At 41.8% G+C, this 27620-nt stretch overlaps 1 protein-coding gene across 2 annotated transcripts in view; it reads right to left on the bottom strand.

The window, feature by feature from the left end:
* LOC141806691 (pleckstrin homology domain-containing family G member 3-like) overlaps positions 1 to 27620 on the bottom strand; it is a 37651-nt gene that overhangs the window by 3296 nt on the left and 6735 nt on the right. Inside the window, exons 2-17 of one of the 2 annotated variants that reach the window (XM_074692330.1) lie at positions 26150 to 26217; positions 10542 to 11083; positions 7071 to 7171; positions 5466 to 5535; positions 5323 to 5369; positions 5093 to 5243; positions 4670 to 4801; positions 4032 to 4214; positions 3716 to 3808; positions 3438 to 3524; positions 3317 to 3347; positions 2994 to 3095; positions 2850 to 2882; positions 2070 to 2080; positions 1331 to 1714; positions 496 to 609 (exon numbers count right to left, since the gene is read on the bottom strand). In XM_074692330.1, the coding sequence (XP_074548431.1) occupies positions 496 to 609; positions 1331 to 1714; positions 2070 to 2080; positions 2850 to 2882; positions 2994 to 3095; positions 3317 to 3347; positions 3438 to 3524; positions 3716 to 3808; positions 4032 to 4214; positions 4670 to 4801; positions 5093 to 5243; positions 5323 to 5369; positions 5466 to 5535; positions 7071 to 7171; positions 10542 to 11083; positions 26150 to 26198 (2130 nt within the window). In that variant the 5' untranslated portion in view covers positions 26199 to 26217. The remainder of the gene's footprint in view (positions 1 to 495; positions 610 to 1330; positions 1715 to 2069; positions 2081 to 2849; positions 2883 to 2993; positions 3096 to 3316; positions 3348 to 3437; positions 3525 to 3715; positions 3809 to 4031; positions 4215 to 4669; positions 4802 to 5092; positions 5244 to 5322; positions 5370 to 5465; positions 5536 to 7070; positions 7172 to 10541; positions 11084 to 26149; positions 26218 to 27620) is intronic. The other variant, XM_074692331.1, reaches the window with a different exon arrangement.

The raw sequence follows: 27620 nt of genomic DNA on the forward strand, positions 1-27620 counted from the left end.
AGCCTGGGGAGCAAACAGCCTGCACTCTGCTCTTTGGCTGCTTCACACAGTCACCATGAGAATCAGGTAAGAAATGCACCTGGCTCCCAAATCGGATGTTGCCCTTTTGCTTGGAGCTCTGTCCAAGAAACAACTATGTAGTTGTGTTTTTTCCTGTGTTTGTGTGTGTGAGGAGTTTTAATTTGTGGGCACTGATATTGCTCCAGGCATGATTCACACAGGCCTCAGAGAAAATGCTAGGTGCGCTGCAAAGGGCACTGATTTATTATTGAAGTCTTGTGTAGCTTCTCTCATTACCAGGATTAAGATCTTACAACAGCAAAAGTCACTGAAAGTGTTTCATTCAGAATATACAACAGCTGATAGAAAACAAACTTTACAAGCATCAGAAGAGCTGTGCGTTCTTTGACAGAGGAAATTAAGTCACGGTGATTCTCTCGGACATGTTGCATTGAAGGAACAAGTTTTTAATATATCACAAAGCCTTTTTAATACCTGTACATCAGTTTCTTTCTCAGGCACGTCAATGAGTTTTTCCTCTCCTCTGTGAGTTTCTACCTCCTCCCTCTCTGTAGATTTCTGTTCAGCCTGCTCTCTGTTCTGATCATCCTGAAAAAACAAAATGTCATTAAATAAGCTTTAATTTAAAACATCTTAGAGGAGGCAGCATTGAAAAAAAAATCTATCACAGTAGGCAATAATTTCCTAGACACTTGGTGTGTGTCATAACAGTGGTCACTGAATTTAAAACATTATTGTACAATGAACCATGAGAAAGAGTTTCTAATGATGAAAAATCAAAGGACTAATATGATCACAAAACAGGATTATGAAAGAGCACAGCTCCTGTTATTGTCATGATAATTTAATTAAAAGGCTTCATTAACCTTTAAAAACAAGTGAAATCTAAAAGAGGGTGAAGCCTCTTGTTCTGATGCAAATGCAGGAGATCAGAAACATGAGTTTTGAGATTCTGATCCATGCCCCCCAAAAAGATCAGATAGGATCACAGAACTTTGAATGCATGAAGGTTTGACTTTTGTTTCAAGAGAAAATGATGAGAGTAAAAACATGCATTGAAGTTGATGTTAAGGTTTCACCATCGGACGTGTGATAGAACTTCAGTCCATGCACTCAGTTAGCATGACTCAACACCAGTTATTCAGTGTACAAAGTGCAAATGGTAGCAGGTGTTAGTTTGTTCCGATCATGGTGAAAAAGAGGAGGGTGAGGGACGAGAGGCGGCGTGGGAGAAGGAGTGGCACAGAGTAGTGGTAAGCCAGCAAACAGAGCAGGAAATGGGAAACCCGTGGGTGGTAGAAACCCTCACCGTTGTGAAGTGAGTGGAAAGCAAAGCCCTGGCTCTATAGTGCCAGCAGGAGATGGCTGCCAGCACTGAGCTGGCAAAGTCGGCTACCTGGTCGTCTCCCATCAGTATGTCTTCCTTGTAACTCTCCCCATCTTCCTCCTCCTCTTCTTCGTTTGCCTCCTTTGCCCTCTCCTGATCCAGCTCCCCTTTACTGGGTGGAGAGCCCAGTTTAGGTTCACTGTCAGTGAGGCTTAGTTGCTCCAGAGAGTCCCCTCTGAGAGTTAGATCCTCCTCATACGGACTCTCAGCCTGGGGCTCGCCTAAGCTGGAGGCCAGTGTACTGACACTAGTAGCTGGCTGAAGGGAGCACCTCTCCCCCAGCAGTGCACCCTCACTGTCTGCATGCTGTAGCGTGAAGTCACAGACATGTGGTTTGTTATTGCAAGACCAGTGCTAGAGCCATGATGTGATTGCAAGGCTGTAAATGTGATGGAATCATCGTAAAGCTGCTTTAGCTTCTGGTGAGATGTGATTTTTGTAACCCAGGGAAAGCTGAAGTACAGTATGTTCTGAGAAGATTAGGTTTGTACTTCAAGGTTTTTCTCTAGACTTAAAAAGAGAGAATGGAAGTTTGTACTGCTGAGCTGAAAGTTTAAAAACCATATCTCACCACTGCACACTCTACTTAAAACTGTTATGATGAAGTAAAGTGGAAACCCTTATCAAAAAACACCACTACATTTGGATTTGAGTTGCTTACCTTCAAAACAGCTGCACGGAGAACAAAGATAAAAAGGAAAGGGAGAGATAAACAAATGAGAAGTCAGTCGTGGTAAAATACTATGCTTTACTTGAACATCATGACAAAATGAGTTGAACAGTGCATGCATCTTATTCACTTATGGTCAGGACAGTCTGCAGAGGCAGACACGGAGCCAGGCGGCAGTCACTCTGGGCCAGACTTCGGGGAAACCATTTGATTAGATAAATACCAATTGGAAACATCTTCCTCTCAGAGGCTCAAACTGAACATGATGCAATTAGCCAGGATGTGATGACCTACTCCCTCACTCAGATGGGAAGGTTGACATGAAAATTGCTTCTCCATTGCATTGGTTAGAAATATTGATCCAGACTGAGCGCTAAAGAGAGAGATGGGGACAATACCACTGAGGTTTCCTCTTTGATAAAAGCCAGTTAGAATGAACGAGAGGAGGAAGTTGGCGGGGCAGAATTTGCCTTTTGAAAGAGCGTGTGTGACAAAGCCTTCAACCAATGAGGCATATAATTTACTTGTGATTCAAGTGGAGTGGGAGTACGTGTGTCTTTTGATCTGTTTTCCAGGTGTCTCTGAGGGCGAACAAAGCGGAGATGTAAACAAGCACAAAAATAACCTGGGTTTGGGGACTGTGGGGCTGCAGGGCCATGGAGAGCAATCCACAAAGCGGATCAAACTGACACATCATGATGAATATAACCTTTTGGCTGTCAAATGTGACTGAAAAATCCACTAATAAAACAAAATAGAGGATGTGCCAACCTTTTGTGGTCCTTATGATTTGTTTAGCTGGTTCTAAAAGGAGAGAAAACAAAATGTTATATAACCCAATGCTGCTGCAACTTCCCATCAGAACTATTTTTTTATTATAAAACATTTAATTAGTAACAAATACAGCTCTTCAACCTGATCTCCTCCTCCCATTTCGCCCTCCAAGATGGAAGTCATCAGCTCGGCAGTACTCGGCTTTCTTCAGCCTCTCAGGGCTGTAGTGGTACATCCCTGGATCTAAGCAGCAGACAGATGCATCATTAGACTTAGACCTGCAATTATTAAAACAATTTTCTCCACAAACATAGAGAGAGGAGGTTGTGTGCTAATATTTCCGTAAATTAAAAAACACTCTTCATTTCCCACTGAAAATGAACCATCCTCCCGTTTCAGTGCGCAGCATCTTTGGTTGCTGTGGAAACAGTTAAATGAGTCCACTCATAACAGGGGTTACTCACAGCTTGAATTGTCCAGGATGGCTTCTTTTGCCTGTGAAGACAGAGATGATGTTTTTAAAAGGAAGACTGTTTTCAGAGCTGAGAGACAAAACATTTAAAGGATCATTTTTGTGTTGTTTACCTTCTGGGGGACAATGGTGTTGTGGTTCTCAAGTATGAGCCTCTTAATGTGATGGCCCCAGATACGCTTCTCCTCAACAGATTTGGCCTAAAACAACAAGTGCGTGTCATTTTAAGAGTCAGGAAGGGAAATAAAGCAGATACACACGTTTATAGGATACAGAAATACAACATAGACTAAAAGTTACTCTTTTCTTGAATTATCTAAATAGAAAAACTACAATATTGTGAGTTGTGTAACAATGAGAGACGATGAAGGTTACTGGTGTTCATATTTACCTGAACTGTATGGGGTTGCTTGGGATGCTTGAAGTGAATAACGCTGAAGAGCAGAGGATCCTTTGCACTGTCCAGCAGCATCAGAGTGGAGCACTACAACAACAACAACAACAACAACAAGAAATGTAGCTATGTAAGGATTTCGCCAGGGCTTAACCTAGTGAAGCTGACTCTAAATGTCAAAATTAATGCTGACATAAACTTTTTCAAACAGAAAGTAATGTTTTGTGGTGTTAACTCTCACATGCTAATATCTCTAATCACTATTCATGTATTTCATAAAGCTGTTTAATCACGAATCAGTTCAAAAACATACCGAGATGTGAGTTTTGTAGACGTAGTGCTCCCCTCTCTTCTTGGTGATGAGGAGCATCTTTTCAAAGAGGAAGAGTGTTCGGGTGTTCTTTGCCCGTAGAACATGGAAGGTTCCCTCCAGCACCAGCTCCCCATAGGTGGTCAGGTCAGGACCCTTCCAGTTGATCAGAAGAGACTGGATCTCCTGTGGATTCACATGACAGCACATTACCTCCCCCTCCTACACACACACACACACACTTAGTCTTAGCCAAGCTCATTCAGCTTGAGAAAAAGAAAATGCCAGCCAAGAGTCAGCTGTTATTTGTGATCATTATAAACCAGTCGTATAAAGAAATCAAGGAAGGGGAACGACCACACAGCCAGTGTATCAAACCAAGGAAACTATTAAAAAGCTGTTTGCCTTAAGCTGGAGACTTGAGAAAAAAGGCATACAGATCGATACCAAGTCTAGATTGTTGATGGTTTTGAGAAATAAATCAGTTTTGAAAAGTTTGAAACTTAAAACTTGTGTAAGACTTGGAAGTCTCTGAGGACAGACTGGTCAAGAAAAAATGTTAGTAACATTGCACGGCTAAGACACAGACAAGCCTCTTTTTGAAAGGAGAGAGACATGAATGCACAGTTACTCCAGCCCACCTGTACTCTGACAGCATGTTCGTGTTTCCTCTTCATATCGTTAATGTACCAGGCCACTCCGGTCATGGTGTCTATGGCCTCTTGAACAACCTCGTAGCCCTCCTCATCTGGGTCAAAGTGCTTTGCAATTTCCTTCAAAAAAGATCAGGAACATTATTTGACAATGTCTCATCACCAGCTACGGGAAATCAGGTCCCTTTAGTAATGAAATGTTTCCCAATCAATGTTCAAGTGTATTTTCCAGTAAAAAAAAAAAAACAAACTCCATGGCTAAAAATTACTCAATTCAAAGAACTGTCCAGTTGTCAGATGGAGTATTTAATAATAGTTGATACATAACAGAACCATTGAACTGATGCCAGCAGTTTTGGTTCTAAAGAAAAGCTAAATCAAAACAAATTGACCACTGAGCAAATCTTGTACCTGAAGCAGCAGGTGATATTTGAGGATCCTCTGGACAGGCTTCAGCAGATAGGAGCCTAAAGGGAGGGAGCGCTTCAGAGCAGCCTGACGATCCCGGAAGAACTTGGCTAATGTTTTACTCCTCATGCAGTCGGTCAGTGCTGCCACAGAGCTGAGACACAGCACAGTTATTTTTATGGTGTTCATGTTGAGCTTTAATGACATTTTCAGACTCTGTCATAGATACTTACTTGGGGTAGTTGGTGCAGTACTGAGTGTATATTTCAAAGTATTCACTCTGAGGAGACACAAAGCAGACAATCACATCACAAGTGTTTATTTCCTTGGGCATCTGATATCACTGCAAATCAGCATTAAGAAGTCAGTTTCTTACCCTTACTACGAAGCATCGAGCGACAGCCACAGGATCGTTCTCACACATGTCTAAGGACTGAAGCAGCTCACTGAGAAAAGCAGAAAGGGGAAACAAAGAAATAGACTCACTGACTGGTGGAAGTAAGAAGACACAAAGGGAAAATGCTCAACTACTCCAACCCTGATGAATACAGCCACTGGAGGGCAGCAAACACTCTGAAACACCACCGTTGCACGCTCTAGGTGTACAGAACATGCATTAGATCTGATTTTCTCCAAGACTTCAGCCCCAGCAGAAACAACATTAGTACCAAGCTTGTGAAAGCACAACCTGTTGTGAGGTATTTTCATGGTTTATTACACTGTGTGACATCATCTCCATAAATAGTGCATGACGGATGGCAGAGGCATCAAGGGAGGGCCACGGTGGGAAAAGTACATCCATGAGAAAAAAACATCACCAATCATCACAGGCACTTTGCTAGAATGCTGCGTAGCTGAGATAATAAATAAAAATGTCAAACACAGCATTCCTCAACCCTGATCAAACACAATGTCAGCTCAACTGAAACCCAGCTCTGGAAATATGTCAACATGTTCAAGGTACAATGAAAGAATTTAGACCAAGGAATTTATTTCACATTCAGTGTCAATATTTGTTCAGACTGCATGATTGCTTTCTCAGCTACAATCAGGTTAGGAAGTGGGTTACATGTAGCAAAAAACACATAAATGCCCATTGGTATAAACAGACTAGTTGAGAAACAACAAATTAAGGTTTAAGTTGATAGAGCTTCCGCAAAACAAAGCAAAAAGAACAAATAACGCCAAAAAAAGTTGGTGAGATAAAGGGATTTAGGGTATATGATGTGACCCCCTGAATGGAGAACATCAGGGATTATTTTTATTCAACAACAATAGAAAGTGAAAAAAAAAATTATATATATTTTTTGCTTGAACAACTTGTTCCCTGTTCTCAGTCCATTACTATACCAGAGCTCCCCAGTGCCAAAAACAAGTGGATAATCCCTGAGAACAGAGACTTTAGCTCCAAAATCTGTCAAAATCTCCTCCGTAAAGCTGGCTTGAATTGAATTGGAAGTTAATAAGAATCAAATCCTCTCCATTTGTGGTTCAGAGCTGTATGATGGCCTTGGCATGATGAGGGGGTCGTCTGGCTGTGAGATGAGACAGGAATGCTAATGTGTGTTTTGGCAGAGAGCGCGGTCAACAATGAGCACTTGCTGACAAAAAACGATGAAATCTTCAAGCTGGCAGCACTACCATTTCCCTGGATTTGACTTATTCACTAAAATGTTTTCCCTGAGGGGGCTTACCTCTTAGTTTCTCAATGTATCTGTTTTGTGTCTGTGAGGAAATATAATCAGCTGTTGTGTCATGAATTTTTCACATTCCTCATTGTTGTTTCATCATACTTTGGAACAATGTTGGACATTTAACAGCACATGAAAACATTCTCGGTTAGCTTACATATTCTCAAAAGCAGCTCATTTTCTGCCTTTCTAACATTTATCCTGTTGTTTTGACTTTTGTTATGAAGAAACACAAGACAGGGATAGAGATTTTAGTTGTCGGAGTGTGTGTATGTGTTGGTGTAGGTTACCTGTTGAACTCGTAGATATCTTCTATGTTTCCAAAAAGCGCACACACTTGCTCTGGCCGGATGGGGAGGTTGTTCATATCGATTATGTGAGCCAAGTAATCCTGGAAAAACAGCAGATATGGAGTTTCAGATGAAAGATGGGCTTACATTTCAAAAGGTCACATCAATATTTGGTGACAAATGTGACTCATGTGTGATACAGGCACTTCTAAATTCTTACCACTAGAGGGAGTCTGTAAACTAGAAAAACATTTTGACATATGAGTTCCTGTCGTATCCTCTGTAATTCAGTCTTCATTCAGCTTTTACTTTGACACTACTGAACTCTATAGCTGTGGCACAGCAGTGAATGACATGTACTGTACAGAAATAGAAAAGTGTTATCTAATAATCACAAAGCTCACGCCGGGAAACAATGCTTTCTGTAATTCGTGCATAATTGATGTGATCTTTAAAGGATCCTTTTAAGGGTTTGTTCCACAGACTGGAGGCCCGCCTGTCTGGAAGAGGGTCTGATGTACCCGGACCATAAACGTCGGCACAGCCCGTTCCACCAGACTCCCACTGGACCCCAGGAGTAAAAATATCTAAATAACAGAAGCCAAATATGCCTGCATCTGGTTGAACTCAATCATACCCTCATGTGGCAAACACACAGCTCCAAACAAGCAGAGGAGTACGTTGACGAGAGACAAACACACACACACACACAAACGCGATGACTATATAAAGCAAATTCAAGTCAACAGCCTGTACACACACACCCAGGCTCTCAGACGATTGGTGTTAAAACACACACACAGATACACACTCAGCAGAGGCTTGAGTCAACCCATCACACTACTGAATGAAATGCAGCCTGTTATAGACGCAGAATTCCAGCACAGTGAGAGCAATGCTGACCTGCAGACAGCAGGGCGTCTCCTCGTCTCCTATAGGAGAACTCGCCATAAACATGTGACCTTCAGCAGCATGAGAGATTTAATGCCATGTATGTAGCACCACAAGCTCTGCTTTTTAACAGAACAAGTCTTACACAAGAATCACTCAAACTAACCTTCACCAAGGCCTTCCTGAATCCCACCCTGACCACATTCCTCTCCAACAATGATGAGAATGATTATTCTGGGTGTGTTTGGGCCAGGTGCTGGGGATGTTTGTTCACAAACAAGAGCAGATGGATCAAACAGCTGTTCTCTGAACTGCAATTTATGTAGGACAGTTAAGACCTGAGATCTGAGAGTGAGATAGACTTGATCTAGAAGCAGAGTACACACCAACGTTAAAATAGTTAACTAAAACGAAACTAAAAACGAAAACTAAAATTTAAAATACCTTGCAGTTAACTCAAACTAATAAAAACTAGAAAAGAAAACAAAAACGATAAGTAAACAAAAACTGTATCTTGTGTTCACAAAACTAACTGAAACTAACCAAAATTATAGAAAAAATGTCCTTAGTTATAGTTTTTGACAATAATAATAGCCTTTAGGATTTAAATGAATCCGACACATTTTCCCAACCAATTTTACAACAGTTTTCGGCAGTTGTGAGCACCGTATAGCACCATCACAGCGACGTACTGGGATGTGCTTGTTTACTGCACTGACTGGCTGTGCAATGTATTGCGACAAAACGTAGTGGAGCAATGAATCAGAGCATCTGTAATAGTTTAATTTCATGTGAGTCTGACTTTATTGTTACCGAGTCCAAGTTTCTAAGTATTTAAGCTCATATCATATTGTTTTATATAATTTATGTTTATATTTTTTATATTAAGTTTACATTATTTTCTTGTGTTTAAGGCAGCAGCCAACAGTTCAGTATCAGCATTGACTTAACAGTGAGCACTATGTTTAACTGGAAAATAAACTATATTACAAAATATTTACTCTGACCTTTTTGAATCCTGCACCTGGTTAATAAGGTATGAAAAAACTAAAACTAAACTAAAACTAAGCCTTGTTGCAAAAATCAAAACTAAATAAAAACTAGAATGCCTTCTCCAAAACTAATTAAAACTAAACTGTAATGGAAAAAAAAATGTCAAAACTTACTAAAACTAAACTATAATGAGAAATCCAAAACTATTATAACCTTGGTAGACACATCTTTAACAGCTGCTGGGTTCAGAGTCCATATCAACTGAAGCTTTGTATTAGTTTGCTGGTGAGACAACGTCAAAGTGAAGGAGGGGTGTTGCATGTCCCTGTCTGATTCATGTTTCAGTGTGAAATTACAATTAGCTGCAGGGAATAAATGTGATAGAAGCCGTACTGCATGAAAACATAGAGGAAACATCTGTGTTCCCAAACTGTTGCCTATGGAAAATCAATCACTCTCCTTTAATCAGTGTTGTTTTTTCAGTGGGAGCAAAGATGGAGGTGTTTGTGTTGGCAGAGGGAAGCCTGAGAGCCGGGGGCGAGGACGGAGCTTTCTCCAGAGCCTGTGTGACCGGGCCTGGACCAGGCTGGGCTGCTGCTCCTGTCAGCTGATGGAGTCAAAAGTCCTGGAAGTGTTTGTCTGGAGCAAGTCGTTACTCAAGCTGCGACAAGGGCCTCCCTCCTTCCCTCCCACGGCAACAGCCAGTGGCCAGCCCAGCCTGAGACAAGGTGAGGAGAGGTGCTGGCTGCTTTGCTGCCAGTCAGCCGCAGAAATGCCTCACGTGTTAAAGTCATTACCATCAGTGCAGTGCAGACTGTTTGACAGCGCGGTGCTGATGTAAACCCCAGAGAATATTAAGAGCTAGACAGAGGTTCCTTTCCAGACTACAGAAGGTAAAATAACACAATGAGATGTGATCGGTCTTTTGAGTGTTGAAGTCGTCCTCGGCCCATTTTTCATGCTTTATCAGATCAGAAAGCCCCTGATTTGATCCCAGCTTCAACTCCATGTTTGAACTCCAGACAGGAGCATCCTCAACTCTGGCTACAGGCTGTAAACTTTCACTGCGCTGTAAACAAACAGGAAGGGTGATACACAAAACTAGCCGATCATTAACTTCCTCACAGCCTTCATCTCAGCACACACCAAGCACATAAACACACACAACACAACTGCCAGATGTCAGGCTGGCATTTTTGTCCACTGACAGTAGTGTTTAGAAATCTGAAATGAAGTTTTGGTAATGAAAAGGAAGAGAAAATTCCTCTGGATGTTTAACAAGTGCCAGGCTGGTTTGTGGCCACAAACAGCTGCTCTGAGCAAAGTGGACATTATTTTCTCTAAACAGCCGTTCAGCCCAATCCCCCTCTTTTGGCTCCTTGTTGGCCAATTTCAGTTAATCACCTCCAAAGGGTTCAGCAGACATGAAGTCACTGCTGTGCGTTGCTCCAAGTCAAACATGTGCTTTAAATGCACAGAATCTAAATGATTGCTCTCTATAACATCAATTCTTTGGCGCTCCATGAATACTTGGCTACAGGTGAAACTGGGACGGAAAATTCAACTACAGCCCTGACAGCCACTCACCTCCACGATGCTGCGCAGGTCTTTGACGTACATACGCTCTGTCTCGATGATCTCCATGACAACACGGTCCACATAGGTCAGCTTTGGGTTTGGCGCCATGGCACTGGTAATGACCGGCGAGGCAGTGACGTCGAGTATTTCACCTCTTGCCTTCCTGTCAGAGGTGGCGTTGTTGTTGTTCCACTGGTTGCTGATCACCCTGGGCTCCAGCTGTCCCTGCCAGCGGCTCCTGGGGCTGTTGAAGGTGGGACTCTGGTCCCCTGCCTGGTCTCTGGTGTTTCCAGCTGGACTCAGCTCCAGGTCGATGTCTTCCTCGTTTTGTACGGGTGGAGTGGTAGAGGAAGGAAGGGCTACAGTGCTACCAAAAAGGCTGCGACTATCACGGGAGGAGCCCGAGGACAGGGTGGACACCAGGCTCACTGGACGCTCACCCTCTCTGTCCAGTGGCTCATCACACAGCTGGCTGTAACAGTCTGGGCCCGAGTCGGTGTGTTGCTGGTCATGTTCGCCGTTGGGGAGGGGCGAGGACAGCTGAGGAGATTCTGGTATAAATGAGAAGAACACAAGCAGCAGATAAAACTTCAAAGTTAAAAGACACATGATCCCTTTGGGTGAAGTTCAAAGTACAACACTTTTAAAACCCAATTAAAGTCTTATCAGGTGTAGTATTTCATGACTCAAACAATCAGTTTTGGTTTCAGTATTATTATAAAATGACTGCTCTCTTATTGGTTTGATTGGTGTTCTTATTTGACACCAGTCATTAATACATTCACAAGTATTCATGCACCAATCAATCAGTCGGCCGATCAATCGGTGCTGATTTCTTTAATTTTGGGGGATCGGTGATTGGCCCATCCTTACACATGAAACTGATCTTATGCTCTATGAAGGTCTGACAGTCAGCCGTTGTTACTTTTTGCTCTGAGACCTAAAACTCAGGACACTTTATTGGTTGTTTAAGTTAAAACATCAAGATATTATTGTCTATTGTTCAATGATTTTCAATAAAATAAGATTGGAACAATAAAGGTATATGCTGTCAGTTATAAAAAATAAAAAATAAAAATCGGTATCGGCCCAAATCAGTATCAGCAGGTCAGGCTTTTTAAAGATCAGTGATTGACCAGAAAATTGTGATGGGTGCACCCTATTCACAAGTAATTTAATAGAAATTTAACAAGAAAGACAATGCTGTTATAAATCAGATGCTCTTTTAGGGCCCATTTAAGCTCATTGTTACATACAGATACTGATACTGATACTGATACTGATACTGATACGGATACGGATACGGATACGGACGGAGCCTTCTGTCCGTTCTGTGTGTTAATCTCCGTGTTTCTGCACGTTTCCATGAAACTTACCGATACAGACTAAACGGAGCAGTACCACTGGAAACCATGGGGGCAGTGTTGCTGTTACTACCCACTACAAAGCTTTAGTGAGATACGAGGAAAAAATAACAATGGCGGAACTTTTGCAATGTAATTAACTGCCTCACCGAGCACCGCCTGCAACGACGCTGCCTTCGTTTTTGTCTTTTTATGCAAGCTTTGCATTATCAATACTTCCTCCACAGTCGCCATGCTTGTCTTTGAGTTCCGCTGTCATAAACTTTTGACCCTGCCCCCCCCTGGTGGATGTATTGGTCAACTGCAATGCCAACGGAAAGGACGTATGGAAGGATGTGAGCAGTGACGGTAACATCGTTTGAAACAGACAGGTACATTTTCGAACATAAAGGGAGTATAAATGGGCCTTTATGTCATCTTAAATCAAACCACAAGAAAAGCAAAGCCAAGAGATAACTCCAATTACTGTAATTCTAACAACAGTGAACAGACCCGTGCTCAGACATCAGTAAGACAGCTCAGATCTGTGTGATCTCCACCCAGGATGAAATACACAGCGATGGTTTACAGTAAAAGGCCTCGCTCAAATCATTACTGACACGGCCAAATTACAGCACTGCATATTCTATGGAAAACCTGGTCATTTCCTCCTCTTCTCCTGACTGCTGAAGGCTGGAGCTTGGAAAAACAGAGAGAGGGAAAACTGATGGGAAGAAAAAAAAAGTAAGGAAGGCAACCAGGAGCTTTGTTTATGTGTCTTTTATGAGCTACATATGAATCCCAGAGAAATGGAATCCATATTCAGTTTCACATCCGTCCTGGCTGGACGGGGAATTTTCCTCGCTAACCAAATATATGAAGTCATGTTGGTGTGAGAAAGGAGCACTGAGTGGCCACTGTGCAGAGAAATACATTTCCTTAAACATTTGCAGGGTGAAGAGAGTCAAAACCGTTTTACCCAGCCGAAGAAAAGCAGCTCTCACATGAAGTTTGACTTCGGACTAATAAATTGAAATCCACCGGGCAAAAAGCGTCATTAAGACGAACAGTGAAATGACTCAACTAAGTATTACTGCCATATGGGAATGGAGGGCATAATTTGGTGTTGATAGCTCACAGATGTAGCTTTTTTCAAGGGCTTGGCTTACACTTTCCTCCACTCTTGTTGACAAGCTTGTAGCCTACATGTACTGATCATAACATGTTGTTTAGTAGCCAAGAGCTGATAACACAAACCTGATGTTGGGAAAGGGAGCTCAGGCGATGTGTCGGAGCCTGTAACCAATCTGATTCCCTATTAACAAGCATACTCACTTGACTTATCTCTCGTGTAAAGCGTAATGCAGAACACACAACCTCTAACAGCTCTCCTCGGGGTGTGTTATGGTGAACAGGACGTATTTCACATGAGAAGGCATGGGAAATGCCTAAAGTTATTGATTTATAGAGTCTGGTAGAAGTGTGACATGCAGCTGGATGATGGGTTTCATCTGGAGATTTCAACTGCCTTTCTATTTGCTCGTAAATACACACACCACACACACAAACACAGTCACACACACACACACACACACACCTTCTGGCATTCTGAAACTTTCCATGAGTCAGTCCTGAGCTTTTGAGTCTCACTCAGGCTGCAAAGCTTGCTCAACACTCCACAACACGACGACACAGTTCCCATGCAAAACCTCAGCAGGAGAAACAGATGAGACTCTGCAGGCGGGAGCTGACCACCACAGCAAACTGTTTACACATGGTGACAAATCACAGGGTCGCTGGTGCTAAAGGGTGTGTAGTGGTAAGCTATTACACCCAATACAAATTAGAATGAGGCTTCCGCTTCCTCTGCTGGATTCATCTTTACGTTTGGTTTTTCGGCTTTGGCGTCCAGCATGTGAGACTCCCTTCCTCCTTCCCTGTGTTCCTCACACCCAACATCCCTCTGTAATAAAGCAGCTGAGCTGCAGCCTGAAGTCAAGGCCAAGCTGGAGGGAGTGGGAAGAGCAAAACAAATCACCACGTTTACACATCAGGATCAGGGCCTCATCATGCCGTGCCAAAACAGGAAGGAGTGAGCTGTAAAATCTGCCAACACCAGAAAGTAGGTGATGGCAGCAGTGTAACACTAGCAGAGGGATCTCAAGACTTCAGAGCACACTTGACTTTGATGGTCTACACTGTGCACAAGGCCACTATCTGTAGGTGATACAACACCTCACGTGTTTAAAGGGAAAAACAGAAGGACCACTCACTGACTTTGTTGAAACAGGTCATGCAGAGGAATGCAAATGACCTGGTCAACATGCAGCTTTAAGATAAGACCAGCGCCTGCTCCCATGCAATGCTGTGCAAAGTGTTTGCATCCGGTTTGTAGCTGTGGATGAAGACAAACTGTGAACCCTCTTCTTTCCAAGCATGCACAGGCTGAGAAGAATACGCATCTCTGTAATTGTTTCCCATGATGCAGTTCTTCTTGCTACACTAAATAAAAGCCAACTATAACCATGATCAGTTTAAGAGCAGGATGTCTGGTCTTTCTCAGTGACATAGAGTCTCCTCCACATCTGTGAACACTTATCACAGATCTCTGCTGGATCTGCAGCCCAGTGACAAGGCCATGCCTGCTGCTGTGCCACTTTTCTCAGATGTGGAGATTGTAGTGTCATTGGTTTTAGCTTTTTAAAAATGTATGTGCAAATTTAACTCAAGCTTGGTTAGGAAAATAAGACTGTGAATAATACTGGTGCCTTTAAGTCAAAGACAGTCTGCAGTGAGCTTGACTATTAGCTTGGCTGCTACCAGGTTGGAGTCTGTCGGTTCTTACAGTGCACACCATTAGTGACTCTGAAAAAATTTACAGCGAGTGTCAGGTTCCCAGGACTTTCTGAAAAAAAAACAGTGTTTTTCCAGAGTAAAGACGCCGTTTCCCATAGTACCTTTCACATTTGAAACAATACGGTACAAATGCCCAGTACCTGGCAATCGGTATCAGTACTCAACGGTACCAATTTTCTGTACTTTTGAGTGTATTTATGTGTTAATGAATATTCATTTGTTAATTCATACAATCTCAATGTTTTTTAATTTAACTTGCAATGCTGTGTTCATGTCCAGCATGGAAAATCGCAGTTGCAAAGATGCATTTAGGTTCCTAAACATTTTGATTTCAATTAAATCATACTCGATACTACGAATGGAATTTGGTCCATGCATTTAAAAGTACTTAATTTGGCATCCATCCCTGGTTTCCTATGAGCAGTAGCACCCGCTACCGTGAAGTCATGGCTCTTAACAAGGAGTAGGTTTACTTGAAATTAATGGAGAGCAGATCTTCTTTGTTTAATACAACTTTTTACCAGATACAGATCCATGAGGTAATGTATTTATTCATGGTTAAGTAGTGCTACTGATTGAAACTCAGTTTGTACCCTAGTTTAGTAACTGGCCATGTGTGGATCACAGCCTGGTGCTCTGAGACGTGTCTGTAACATGTAACAACAATAATCCAGGTTCTGTCCTACCAGTGATCATCTACCGACTCCAACCTCACCAAGCAGAGCTAACGTAACCTCGTTTTTCATTTTACTGATAGACTCTCAAGTCTGAACAGAACACTGCAGAATAACTGCTGACTGTGGGTTGGGATGGACATTATCACTAACAGCTTAGCTCATATTTTAGCCTGTGCTCCATCACTCTCCTGTTTAGCTTTCCTCTGCTCTTCTGTCCCTTTCCTGTCAGACAGTCCAGCTCCTGTGTCGACCATTACTGCAAAATAAATCCAAGAAATCCTTTTAAGCTGCAAAAATTGCAGATCTGTTTTCTCGCTGCTAAACTTTGTCGGCTGGCATGGTGCTGTCATGTAGAGTTTTACATCAATCTGGTCCTCAAAGACCCAAATAGGGGAACTGAGAAATGGCATTCAGAAATCACGTTGATAATCTCAAATTAAATTGTAGATTACGAGCAAGTGAAAAAGGTTCAAAATCACTCCTTACATGGACTTAAAAGGCAGGAGGAGATTAATTTTATCCACCATTTAAGTCAGAAAATAAGATTACCACACCACACGAGCAGACATGTACATTAAATTAAAGCTTATTATGACGGTGTCAAATGAAATGAACTGATTTTTGTATTTTCCTGTAAAATTTAGTGAAGTTCATGTGTCTCCAAACATGTATTTGCGTGTAACAGCTGTGTCATGTTGGATTGGTTTCTGTTGGCTGTATGAAGCGGATTGCTCTGAAGCATTAGCAGCCATGACGATGGGAAAATGAATCTTGAGTTTCATGTCTTTCCACTGTCAAACATTCTCCCTTTTAGAAGCCTCAACCAACCAAAAACAAAATCTAATTTGTCATCAGCGATTTAATGATAAGACAAATTGTTCTAGTAATATGACTTTTAAAGCCAAAACACCAGTGATGTTTTGGCAATAACTGGACGGAAAAGTCCATAAAATAAACCACTGTGAAGCAGGCAGTGAGTTAAATGCTAGTTAAAACCAGCTGTGCAGCTCTGTGAAGCTCAACTAGCTGGCTGGAGAAACCATGGATAACATTAATATCCACCACTGGATATGTTTTTCAAACCAGTTGTCAGTTTACACACAAGGGTTCATGTTAGAGGGATGGATCTCTTCTACTCCACATCGTTGATACAGGCTTCATGACTGCTCCATATCTCTTGAAACAGACTTTTGTAAGCTGCGTATTTTTAACTCCATACAAAAAAAGACCTCCCACCTCTTACCCAACAGCCGGGTGGACACACCTGTTAAATCACAACTTGCATAGAAAGGCTGCACAGCTAAGTATAAGGTCTGCAGCAAAATATTCTCCCCAGCCAAGCCATGGATTTTCACATTCACACACCTCAATTTCACAAAGCACCACAACAAAACACAGCACTCCTCTTTGTTAAAGCACTGCAGCTCAATACAATTGTTAACTCTCACACATAACCATTAACCAAGTCAAGGCTCCAGTGATAGTGTAGTATTTGGAGCGCTCCAGAGGCAGCCTCTTAACCTCAAAAACTTAAAGTGGATTTTCTAAATCGATTTAGCCTCAACAAAGTCACAACCTAGTCAGTTCACAAAGTGTTCAGAGACTGTCTGATCCTTAATGGATCATATTATATAAGCAGCTTGTGTGTGAGAAGATTACTGATGTTTTTGCAAATGGGAAAATGGTTGGAATTCCAGAAAAAACTCCTAACCCCTCATTGTAATTCTTTGAATTCCAGTTTCCTGGCCGTTAAGCCGAGGTTAACATTTACAGACAAAGGTGTGCTAATGCTACAAGCATGACCTTCCCTTCTCTCTTTTTTTGCTTCTCTGACACCAAATCCCCTGGACAGTGGCTCATTTTAATGCAGCGCAGGCTTTCAGTAACCATGGAAAGGTAAAAGTTGGTGTAAGATTAAACGGATGTCAGTAAAAAAGTCCAGAAAAAGTGCTGCGCAGTCTGAAACTCTTTGGAGAACACCTGTAAATATGACTTTAATGTTCTGGGGATACGACAGGTGCTTTAGGGGAAATGCTTTGTCTGCCTCATCGCTGAAGCAGACAGGACATTCACTCACTGAGGGGCTCGCTGACTAATCAGTCTACAACTAATAAAGTAAAGTCTGCACTTGTTTCTATTTCAGTCTGAGCTCACGGTGCAGTGAACAATGAAGACCTGTCTGCCTCTGACATCATGTTTCTACAGCATGAATGACGAGCGGTGCCTAATAAGGCGGTGTAAGAGATGAGCAGAAACACTGAAATGAACACTCCAGCACCTGGTTGTTAACTTTTTTAAAGGGCTTCAGACACACGTGATAGAGAGATGATCTGTATCTGTCTGCAGTTGCTGGTGTTCGGAGCACAAAGCATTCCTCTTTAAAGAATATTGCGCAAAAACAATGTTTGCATGCTCTCTAAATATTACCACCTGCTTTAAGAAAGCGATAAGTCACAGCATGCAGATATGACGTTTGTTGTTGGTTGTGAAATCCCTGGTTCATATAACTTCCATTTCACATCCATGCAAACCAGGCTCCATGCAAATCCTCAACAGGGGTAAATTTAACTTTTCCTTTACCTGATCTCTGAAACTGACCAGTCCGAGTGCCGAGCTTAAAAACTTGTGTTTCTCACTTACGTCAGAAAAAAACTTTGGCTATCTGTGCTCACAGCATTGCATAACACAGTGTCTACTTAAGGTATTGGGAAACAAATGTGTACAAGGGTAATAACAAGTCAGTCCATGTTAAGAAATGATGGTGCGTGATGGAAAATAGTTCAGGCATCAACAACAGATAATAATAATCCCTGGTGTGGCATACCTCAGAGAAGGCCAGTCACGACAACAAATTTTGCAAGCCGATAATTTTCCAAAATATTATTGCCGATAAACAATATTATTGTCAATATTATTTTGATTTTTTTTCCATTTTTTCATAAATGTAATTATGATAAATGGGATAATAAAGTGAGTATACCATATCAAAAGCAAGAGACTTTAATTTCTTAAGAGTATTTAACTGTAATTAAAAGGTCAGGATCTTTTAAAAAAAATAAATTAAACAAAAAATATAATAAATTTAACAAACAAGAAAGAGAAAAAAAATACAATGAAAATGAAATGGACGCTCTTTTAGAAAAAAATACATGTCAATGAAAATAATTAACACTAATCAAAAACAATTAAACATAGACCCTGTCTCAAAAGAAAAAACGAAACTCCCCCCAAAAATAAAAAAAACTATAAAAACTATAGCCTAAATAAAAGGGAGTTTATACAGTTCCTGAATTGTTTGTAACATGTACTTTTTCCCAGTCAATCCGTACTGTCTGTCCAACATTTTTAACATTTCTGGCTTTCAACCGTATTGAAGGGCTGCATTTCTTTGGCAATGTAGCTGTCTTTGAGCGCCCACCATTTGGCGCTTTTATTTCTATTTACTTTGCAGACCAAAAGCCTCAGTAAGAGCGGATTGTCAAAGAACAAGGCTCCGCTGCACCTCCCCTTCTTCTTCTTCGTCGCCACTATTTTCAAACTAATGGGACATATCAGCTCGTTGGTGTTCATGAGCTCACAGTTTGTTCATTCTGATAAAAAACAAAATATTCCCACACTGGGACTGTGGCAGGCGGCTTAAGAACTGTATCTTTCGTGCCATCACTCATATTAGTGTGTTTCCTCCTTACCCCTCAGGATGCTCGCTTCAGCTCTCTCCATGTGTACGCGCGAGCAGCCCCGTCTTCACCCCAAAGATCGCATTTTTGACAGATGCTCACTCCGCTATAAATCTGCTAAATCCACTATAGAACCTTTGCACCCTGATGTTAGGAAAGATAGACGTAGTGAGCCATCTTCTCATTCAGCCTCTTTGGTCAAAAGAGAGGAGGAAAACAAACATGCATGCACGTGTCAGTTTATCGAGGCTTGCAAACTTACCGAGGACGTTTTTATTTATTATTCAGTTAATCAATTTATTGATTATCATGACAGGCCTACCTCAGAGACAGCAGTGAAGAGATGTGTCCAGCACATGAAAGATTGTGGTGTTAAACTCCAGGTTATCCTCTGGTGATCAGACGTTTCACATGATGAGCAATGCGTGTGTGCTACACAATAAAAGAGGAGCTCTTTCTGGGAAAGACACACCTTTATGACTCTTTCAGGTGAATCCTCTAAGACCCTCACTTCATTCGAATTGTCATGTTACTCAGAGTTTGGGCTTCAGTTCCTCCTGTGATGTTCTGACACACGCATGGCCTTTGTTTTCTAACCAAATCAGGGATCAGAAACAGGAACAACACAGCCTGTATCTATGTTCAGCATGCAAATGTTTATCCTAAAGCAGCCGTGACACTGATCACACTTCACAGACTGACTCTCTTCACTGGAAACAGATAACAGAGGACACTGGCTGCTCATGTTTTCCTGCCTGTTTCAACTCTGAAGTTAAGTAATTTCTAAGCAAAGATAACAAACACAGTAAGAGTAAGAGTGACGGCACTGTGGACTGAACAGAACGAGCCTCTGCCTGCCCTCTTTGTAACAGCTCACACAGCCGCTCCTGCTTGATTCACGCTGACTCATCTGAGAAGTGGTGATGAATCTGAACCCAGTGGACAATGATTCACACTTTAATTCATATCACCATATTCCTCTAGACACCAACTTGATCAAACCTGCTGCAACTGCATCATATCAGATGGTAGAAAATAAGTAATATTTGTAATTCAGAGCTCAGTTTCCTCACATTGAGTCACCAGAAGAGGTCATTCCTTGTTTCCTGGTGCCTGGTATGTCTTGGCAGCTTTGCTACGTTATGTCAGTTCCCTGAGGATAAAAGATGTCTTCACAAGAGCTGATAATTTAGGATGTGTAGTTAAAACTTTGCTTACGGAGCACTCTTATCTCCGTGTACAAAAACCATAGTTTGAGGCACATTCTTGTTGTCTTTCACCTGTTTTCTTTACGTTATTGTGGAAATTCCACAGGCAAAAAAAGAGCTTTCAGCTCCAACATTAAAGCCCGCTATAAAGCAGGCTAAACCCTCATCTCCTAATTGGATGATTAGTATGTTCCCCCACAAGCCTGAAAAAGAAAACAACTACTTCAAACCATCTCTTAGAGCCACCGCTGATCTTCACAGCACAATGCAAAGTGTGTGTGACCCTTTTTCCACAGCAGGGGAAAGACAGACTCATGTTTTGAACAACATATCCTAGAAAAGCCCTTCCGCTCCTCAAGATCCACTCTGAGCCTCCATCACCGTCACCCCTCCTCAACCACTGGCAATCATCCCACCTCGGATGTTGCGAGACAGTGAGTTTCGTGCTGATCCCCTTGGGAAAAACTCCTCCCCACCTGGCAGCAGTGAATGGCTTTTCCTCAGGGGGCCAGGAGGCACAAGCATAAAAGGTGCCTCCGAGGATTAGGCCCAAAGTCTTCACAGACCATTATCAAACAGCGTGAGTCAGAACATTGGAGATTAGAGCAGAGAGCGGTGGCCTGAACTGATTTCACTTCCTTGTGATGGAGGGAAGAATTTAGGCCACTATAAAGTAAAAGGGAAGTTTGATTTACAGCTGCTTTTGACCTCACAAGAAGCTTTTAATGCTGCATTAATAATTAGCCTGAAGGTCAGTCAATAGAGGTTAGTCCACAACAGAGACTGAGTACACACCAACACACACTCACACACACACAAAGTAAACCTGCATTCCACTCCAGCTGTCAAGGTCAAAAAGCAGTGCTGGGAAGGTTTTAGGGAAATTCTGGCGTGTAAAAGTGAAACTGTTTAGTGTGGTTGACTATTTCCCTCCGTTTATATGAACATCCATGTTGGTTGAAGAATCATTGTTAACAATAATAGATTCAGAGTGGGTTTATACAGTTTAAAGCAGGATGAGAGATTGGACAGAGTCACTTGACCAGCTTTAGAGAGTGACATGTTTCTCAAAGAACAAAAAGGACAAAACTCATCCAAAAGCTCAAATTTAATCCTGTGAACCTCCCCTGTGCTCGACCCTGGCTCAAAAAGGATCCAGCCGTGCCAGCTAACCTCAGTGCATAGGCATGTGATGATCCACTTAGGAAACTCCTCCATCAACATACCCCCCCCTCAAAGGGCCCTTCAGGCACTGACACACAGAGCCAGCTTTGGATCTATTCACCTCTCCTCTGCACAACATTCACCATCTGGGCCCTGAGGTGTGAGTCCTTTGTAAACTTTACCACCAATTTGACAGTCTGCAACCTAACTGCTGTCCTGTTTGCGCCCCTGTGCAGAGTCCACATGGGCTGGAAGCAGCAGCACAGCTGTGTGAAGTGTGCTGGGGAGAGGGTCATTGAAGCACACTTCATTTACTTTACATCAAAACGTTAATGTCACACAGTGCTATAAATTAGGGATGCACCAATATGAAAATTTTGGCTGAAACTTATATCCAATATTAATATCACTGTTGTGTCCAATAGCAGATATTTACTGATATCAATACTGGTTTAAAAAAAAAAAAAACTCGATACAGTTGATGTGTTGAGGTAGTTCAGAGAGAAAGAGCGGCACGATCATGAGAAAAGTTGACAATGGAGAGGATCAAAGGATGGAGCGCCCAAGTAGTCAAAAAGTAAACTTTGTTTCTTGGATCAAAAACATGAAGAGAGACGTAAAAGAGGAGGGTCGACTCTTCTTAGGTAGTTTTGGTGTTTACAAAGTCATGGAAAATAGGGCTGCAGCTATCGAATATTTTAGTATTTGAGTATTCTACTGAAAATCCCATCGATTAATCGAGTAATTGGATAAAATACATTTTTGTTTAGTTAAAGAGCAGTTATTTTTCAAACGAAATTTTTTCTCTTTAAGAAATATAATTTTCTGATACAGCATGTCAATAAGAGCACTTGCTTTGGTAGCTCCAAAATTTGTAAAAACACTTGAAAACATTTTTTGCGCCTTGTACATCTCATCAAATGTTGCGGACCCAAATGGCACCTGTTTCGTAGAATGACCCATTAGTCTCCAAACTCCAAGAAAAGAAGCTAGATTTGTTGCTAGTTGCTATTTTGTATAAGAGGTAGAGGGGTCTGAAAACTCTCTTAATATGACCTCAGCTCTATTTGAGATACCACTCTTTGATCTTTTTTAAAATTAAACGATTCCTCGAGGCGGAGAAAATTACTCGAGTTATTTTTGTAATCGAGTACCTCGAATCATTCGAGGAATGGTTTCAGCTCTAATGGAAAACAATATTAATTGGGTTTTGAAAGATCGTTCAAGATGCTCTGAAATGGCCTGCAGCTAATGAGTAGATACCGGCCCACTTTTACACATTGGCCGATACTGATTTTGATACCGATATATTGTGCATCCCTACGAGAAATTATATCATACTTTTCTCCCCCCAATGTTTGCAGCTAATATTTTTAATGCTACAATAAATGAAAAGAACACCTCCTGAATTACATACAGTTAATCCCTTACATACAACAGCATGTTATTAGCATTACTGAACAGCTAATGCATTTGGTGTCAGGTCTGTACTGTTATTTAAATAAACCAATGGACTGTTTGCCTGATTACTCAACATTAACTGAATGTGAGGCGCTATGAAGGCAGAGTTTTATGGATTCAAATCAGTTTCTGAGAGGCCGTGTAACAGCAGCAGCAAAAGCAGAGAGCCTGTAACTAATGTGGCTAATTCAGCGGAAGAGCTCTATAGGAGGAATGTCATTGTAAGAGGCTGTAAAATCATTTACATTGAAATAAAATCTTTTGAGAGGAGCTAAACAATGAGATGAGATACATTCAATGAGGAGTTCTTTTACAATAATAGCTCTTGTATTTGGTGATTAATATAGTCTTGAGAAACAGCAGTAGGATGTGTTGGACTCTCAGGATAGCGGGGCAGTTGGGAGTTCTCAGTGACTGTCAGTGCATGTCTTTAAACTAGAACAGGAGCCAGACTCACCTGAGGCTGGCTGTGATTAACGCCACAGGCTATTAGGCAGAAAAATAGTTCCAGTCCAGGAGCTCCCACTCAGAGACGCAGCCAACCATCCCTGCCATTATATATCTATGTCCACAAGCCTTTGCCCACTGGTCTGGAAAAGCTGCAGTGAATGGAGATGATCCGTCCGCCCCCCTCCAGAACCCCTTTAAAGCTGTACAATCTGCACACACAGCTACATTCCTGCTGGGTGAAGTAGGTCAGAGGGAACCCTTATCTTAAAGAGAGATGCTTCATGCTGCCTCAGGACTGTTGGCTTGACAGGCTGAGCATGCACTGACTCTTTTAACCATAAATTAACAAGATGTGTGAATGAGAACGATTAATATCCCACACAGGATTTGTATTATAGTATTCCAAACAGCAGCTCAGGGTCTTAATATCTCCTCTTCCTCTCTGACTTTGGAGTCACTGACAAATTGATACAAATTAATGGGACAGTGGTTGACAGCTAGCTGGGGCTTCATCTGATTGGGTAAATGATGCATGGTAGGTGGCCTGTTAGAGTGTTGTGGTACAGTACATCCATCAGGGTCTACTGCTCAAATATGAGTGTAAAAGTTGTACACAGGATGGTAAAAATGGGTGTATTCCACTGTTTTAGAGATGCATTTATTGTGACTGAAAATCAAATCTATCATGTAACCTGGCTCATTGCATGCTTGGCCATATTTAACCCTGGTATGTCTTGAAGCCAAGCCATAAATATTTACCTTTTTTAACTTTTGTTTCTGCATATTTTTTTTTAAAGGGAACCCTGGCTACCAGAACGTCATTTTCCCTAAATGATCAGTTTTTTTACCAGCTACATAAGAACGATAATAAAATCTCTCAAAATATCTTAGTTTGTATAAAATTTGAAAAAATATTTTCACTCGTCGGTCGCCATTGTTGTTTACGCCGCAATGACCTCTGGGTAGTGATGTCATATGGTTGCACCGGTCTCAATCTCATGTGGGATTTAACCTCACGACGCAAAGTCATGTCGTCTGTTCAACCATTTCAGTTTGAACCCGAGAGAGACGCAGTGAAAATGATAATACTGAAAACAGACAATCAAACAAACTTAAAAATGAAGACAAACGAGGACGTGAAGAGGCCAAAGTCGCTGGTGTGCTTGCGGCTGCTGCGTGGCTGTGTCAACGGAGAGGGAAGAGCGTCTGCTGTAAGGAGGTTCACTTTCTGTCATCAGCCTCTCAAGGTAACAATATCTAACTGTCCTTTGATTAAATGAATGCTATCAAAATATTTTCAGTCTCTAGAATCCTTCACTGATGTGCTTTTTACATGAGGATGACCGACGACTTGATGTTGTCCAATGGAAGTTGTTTACGCCCACAAGCGATTTCCCACAACATCCTACTTTTTTCGTCTTTTGGGAAGCTGTGCAGACTAACATCAGTCTCCTCGTTTCCTTTGGACTGAAAAGTGCACCCAAAAGCAGCGCAATGTGGCATTATAATAGTTTTTTCGCTCCTGAAACCTAGTGACTAGTAGTGAGTAAACGGCGAAATCCAGACGCCGTCACCAAGCAACCAATCTGTTTTAAACTGTATTTTTTTAAAGAAAAAACAATTCATTATGTCTTTTAACAACAAATTCTTGTTTGAGACAAGCATTTAAGCATTTTTATGCCTATTAGTCCTTACTGTCGGGGTTCCTTTTAAGTGTTTGAACATTTAGGAGAACTGGCTCTGGATAGTCACCGAAAGCTTTTTACTTGTTTACCCTGAGCAGTCTAGGGGGCTTCCCTTCACCATGTGCATTCCTTCTGCCTGTTAACCACATCCAATCATCAGCTCACACAGATTACCAGGAGACCTGCCCCCTTAATTACCATCCATCCATCCACAGCAGGGGGGACAGATCGGTCACACTTTAACTCAAACTGATCTAAAGACGAGATCAGTCTGAAAATGTTTTAGCTGAAAGTGAGGTTTCTGTCATGCCACAGTGATTTCACACCAGACGTCTCATCTTCAAAATGAGCTGTAAGAACATGTAGTCAATGCAGAGCGGCCTTTTGAGGAAATAGAGACACCATTTTTCACGAGGGCGGCACACGTCTTCCCCAGCCAAAAGCCTCCGCTGGCCAAAGCTGAACTAAGCGGACAGGCGCAGAGGAAGAAGGGAACCATTCACACTCTGGTATTCTTCAGCCAAAGTAGAAGCCCAGAGCCAAATGAGTTCAGTAGAGAGGAGAGGAGGTGCGGGGGCAAAGGAGGAGGGGTGAGGTTAGAGCATGCAAACAGATACAAAGGAGCCCTGTGTTAATGCTGTGGCTGTGAGTCTAAAGATAATGAACACTAAAATAATATGTAATTTGAGTTGCCTCCAGCATACAAGGTCAGCAGCGCTGGCTAGACCAACCATCCTGGCTGTCTGTGATTCTGACACTCTCTGGTTTGATGAGCGACTGTTCAGGGAGTTTCAGCTGCATGAAAGGGGTTGGCCCAGCTCCACAGCCACACAAAGAGCCTCTCTGCCAGTCTGGCCTGTAGGAGGGGAGTTCATTGCTCTCAGCCCTGCCTCTCAGAGCCTCGACATTTCCTCTTTTCTTCCATTTCAAGCATTCTTTCCATTTACCTCTGCTGTACTCCTGTGTTATTTCAGTCAAACTTTCAGGGTAAGCAGATACACCATTAGGAATACAGAGATGTATTTAAGATTGGTTAATTCATGAGGGGCTAACACCAGAGAGTGGGTCGTACTGGACATGACTGCAGTGATCTTACCTTCCCCCATCGGGCCCTGGTGGAGAACAGAGTGGGACCCCTCTGGCATGGCACTCAGGCCTCTGGAGCTGACAAACAAAAAATGTCGGGTTACACAGAATCCACACACACACCCACAGTACATACAGCATGGAGTTTTTGATCGTTGACAGTGAGAAAGCTTTGGTTTCTTTACTTTTCATCAAGCGGTTTCACTCTTCTGTAACGTGAGCCATCCTTTCTTTCCTGGCCAAGCAGGGAGGGTAAACTCTATTCAGGTCTTATATAAAAAGGAAATTCTTCTCATTCTCTTCTGCTTAGGCTCCTTCCAGCCACTTGCTAAAGTATGGCAAAGCAGGGGTGAGGGGTGTACAACAAGGCAGAAGAGAGGGGGAATAAGCTTAACGTTTTTTTGAAAGTTAAAATATTTAACTAATACATCTAGGCCTGTCACGATAACAAATTTTGCTAGACGATAATTTTCCAAAATAATATTGCCGATTAACGATATTATTGTCAATATTATTTTGATTTTTTTTCCATTTTTTCATTGATGTAATTATGATAAATGGATCAATAAAGTGAGTACACCATATCAAAAGCAAGAAACTTTAATTTCTTAAGAGTATTTAACTGTAATTAAAAGGTCAGGATCTTTTCAATTAAATAAATTAAACAAAAAATATAATAAATTTAACAAACAAAAAAGAGAAAAAAAATACAATGAAAATGAAATGGACTCTCTTTTAGAAAAAAATACATGTCAAAATAATTAATACTAATCAAAAACAGTAAAACATAGAACCTGTCTCTAAAGAAAAAACACCCCCCCCCCGAAAAAAACCCAACAATAAAAACTATAGTCTAAATAAAAGGAGTTTATACAGTTCCTGAATTGTTTGTAACATGTACTTTGTCCCAGTCAATCCGTACTGTCTGTCAAACATTTTTAACGTTTCTGGCTTTCAACCGTATTGAAGGGCTGCATTTCTTTGGTAATGTAGCTGTCTTTGAGCGCCCACCATTTGGCGCTTTTATTTCTATTTACTTTACTACCAAAAGCCTCAGTAAGAGCGGATTGTCAAAGAACAAGGCTCCGCTGCACCTCCCCTTCTTCTTCTTCTTCTTCTTCGTCGCCACTATTTTCAAACAAATGCGACATATCAGCTCGTTGGTGTTCATGAGCTCACACTTTGTTCATTCTGATAAAAAACAAAATATTCCCACACTGGGACTGTGGCAGGCGGCTCAAGAACCGTATCTTTCGTGCCATCACCCATATTAGCGTGTGTTTCCTCCTTACCCCTCGGGACGCTCGCTTCGGCTCTCTCCGTGTGTACGCGCGAGCAGCCCCGTCGCAAAAGATGCCAAAGATCGCATTTTTGACAGATGCTCACTCCGCTATAAATCCGCTAAATCCGCTATAGAACCTATGCACCCCGATGTTAGGAAAGATGGACGTAGTGAGCCATCTTCTCATTCAGCCTCTTTG

The sequence above is a fragment of the Halichoeres trimaculatus genome, unplaced genomic scaffold (assembly GCF_033239565.1).
Source record: "Halichoeres trimaculatus isolate MK-OKI-2021-1 unplaced genomic scaffold, fHalTri1.1 fHalTri1_scaffold_17, whole genome shotgun sequence".
NCBI classification, from domain to species: Eukaryota; Metazoa; Chordata; class Actinopteri; order Labriformes; family Labridae; genus Halichoeres; species Halichoeres trimaculatus.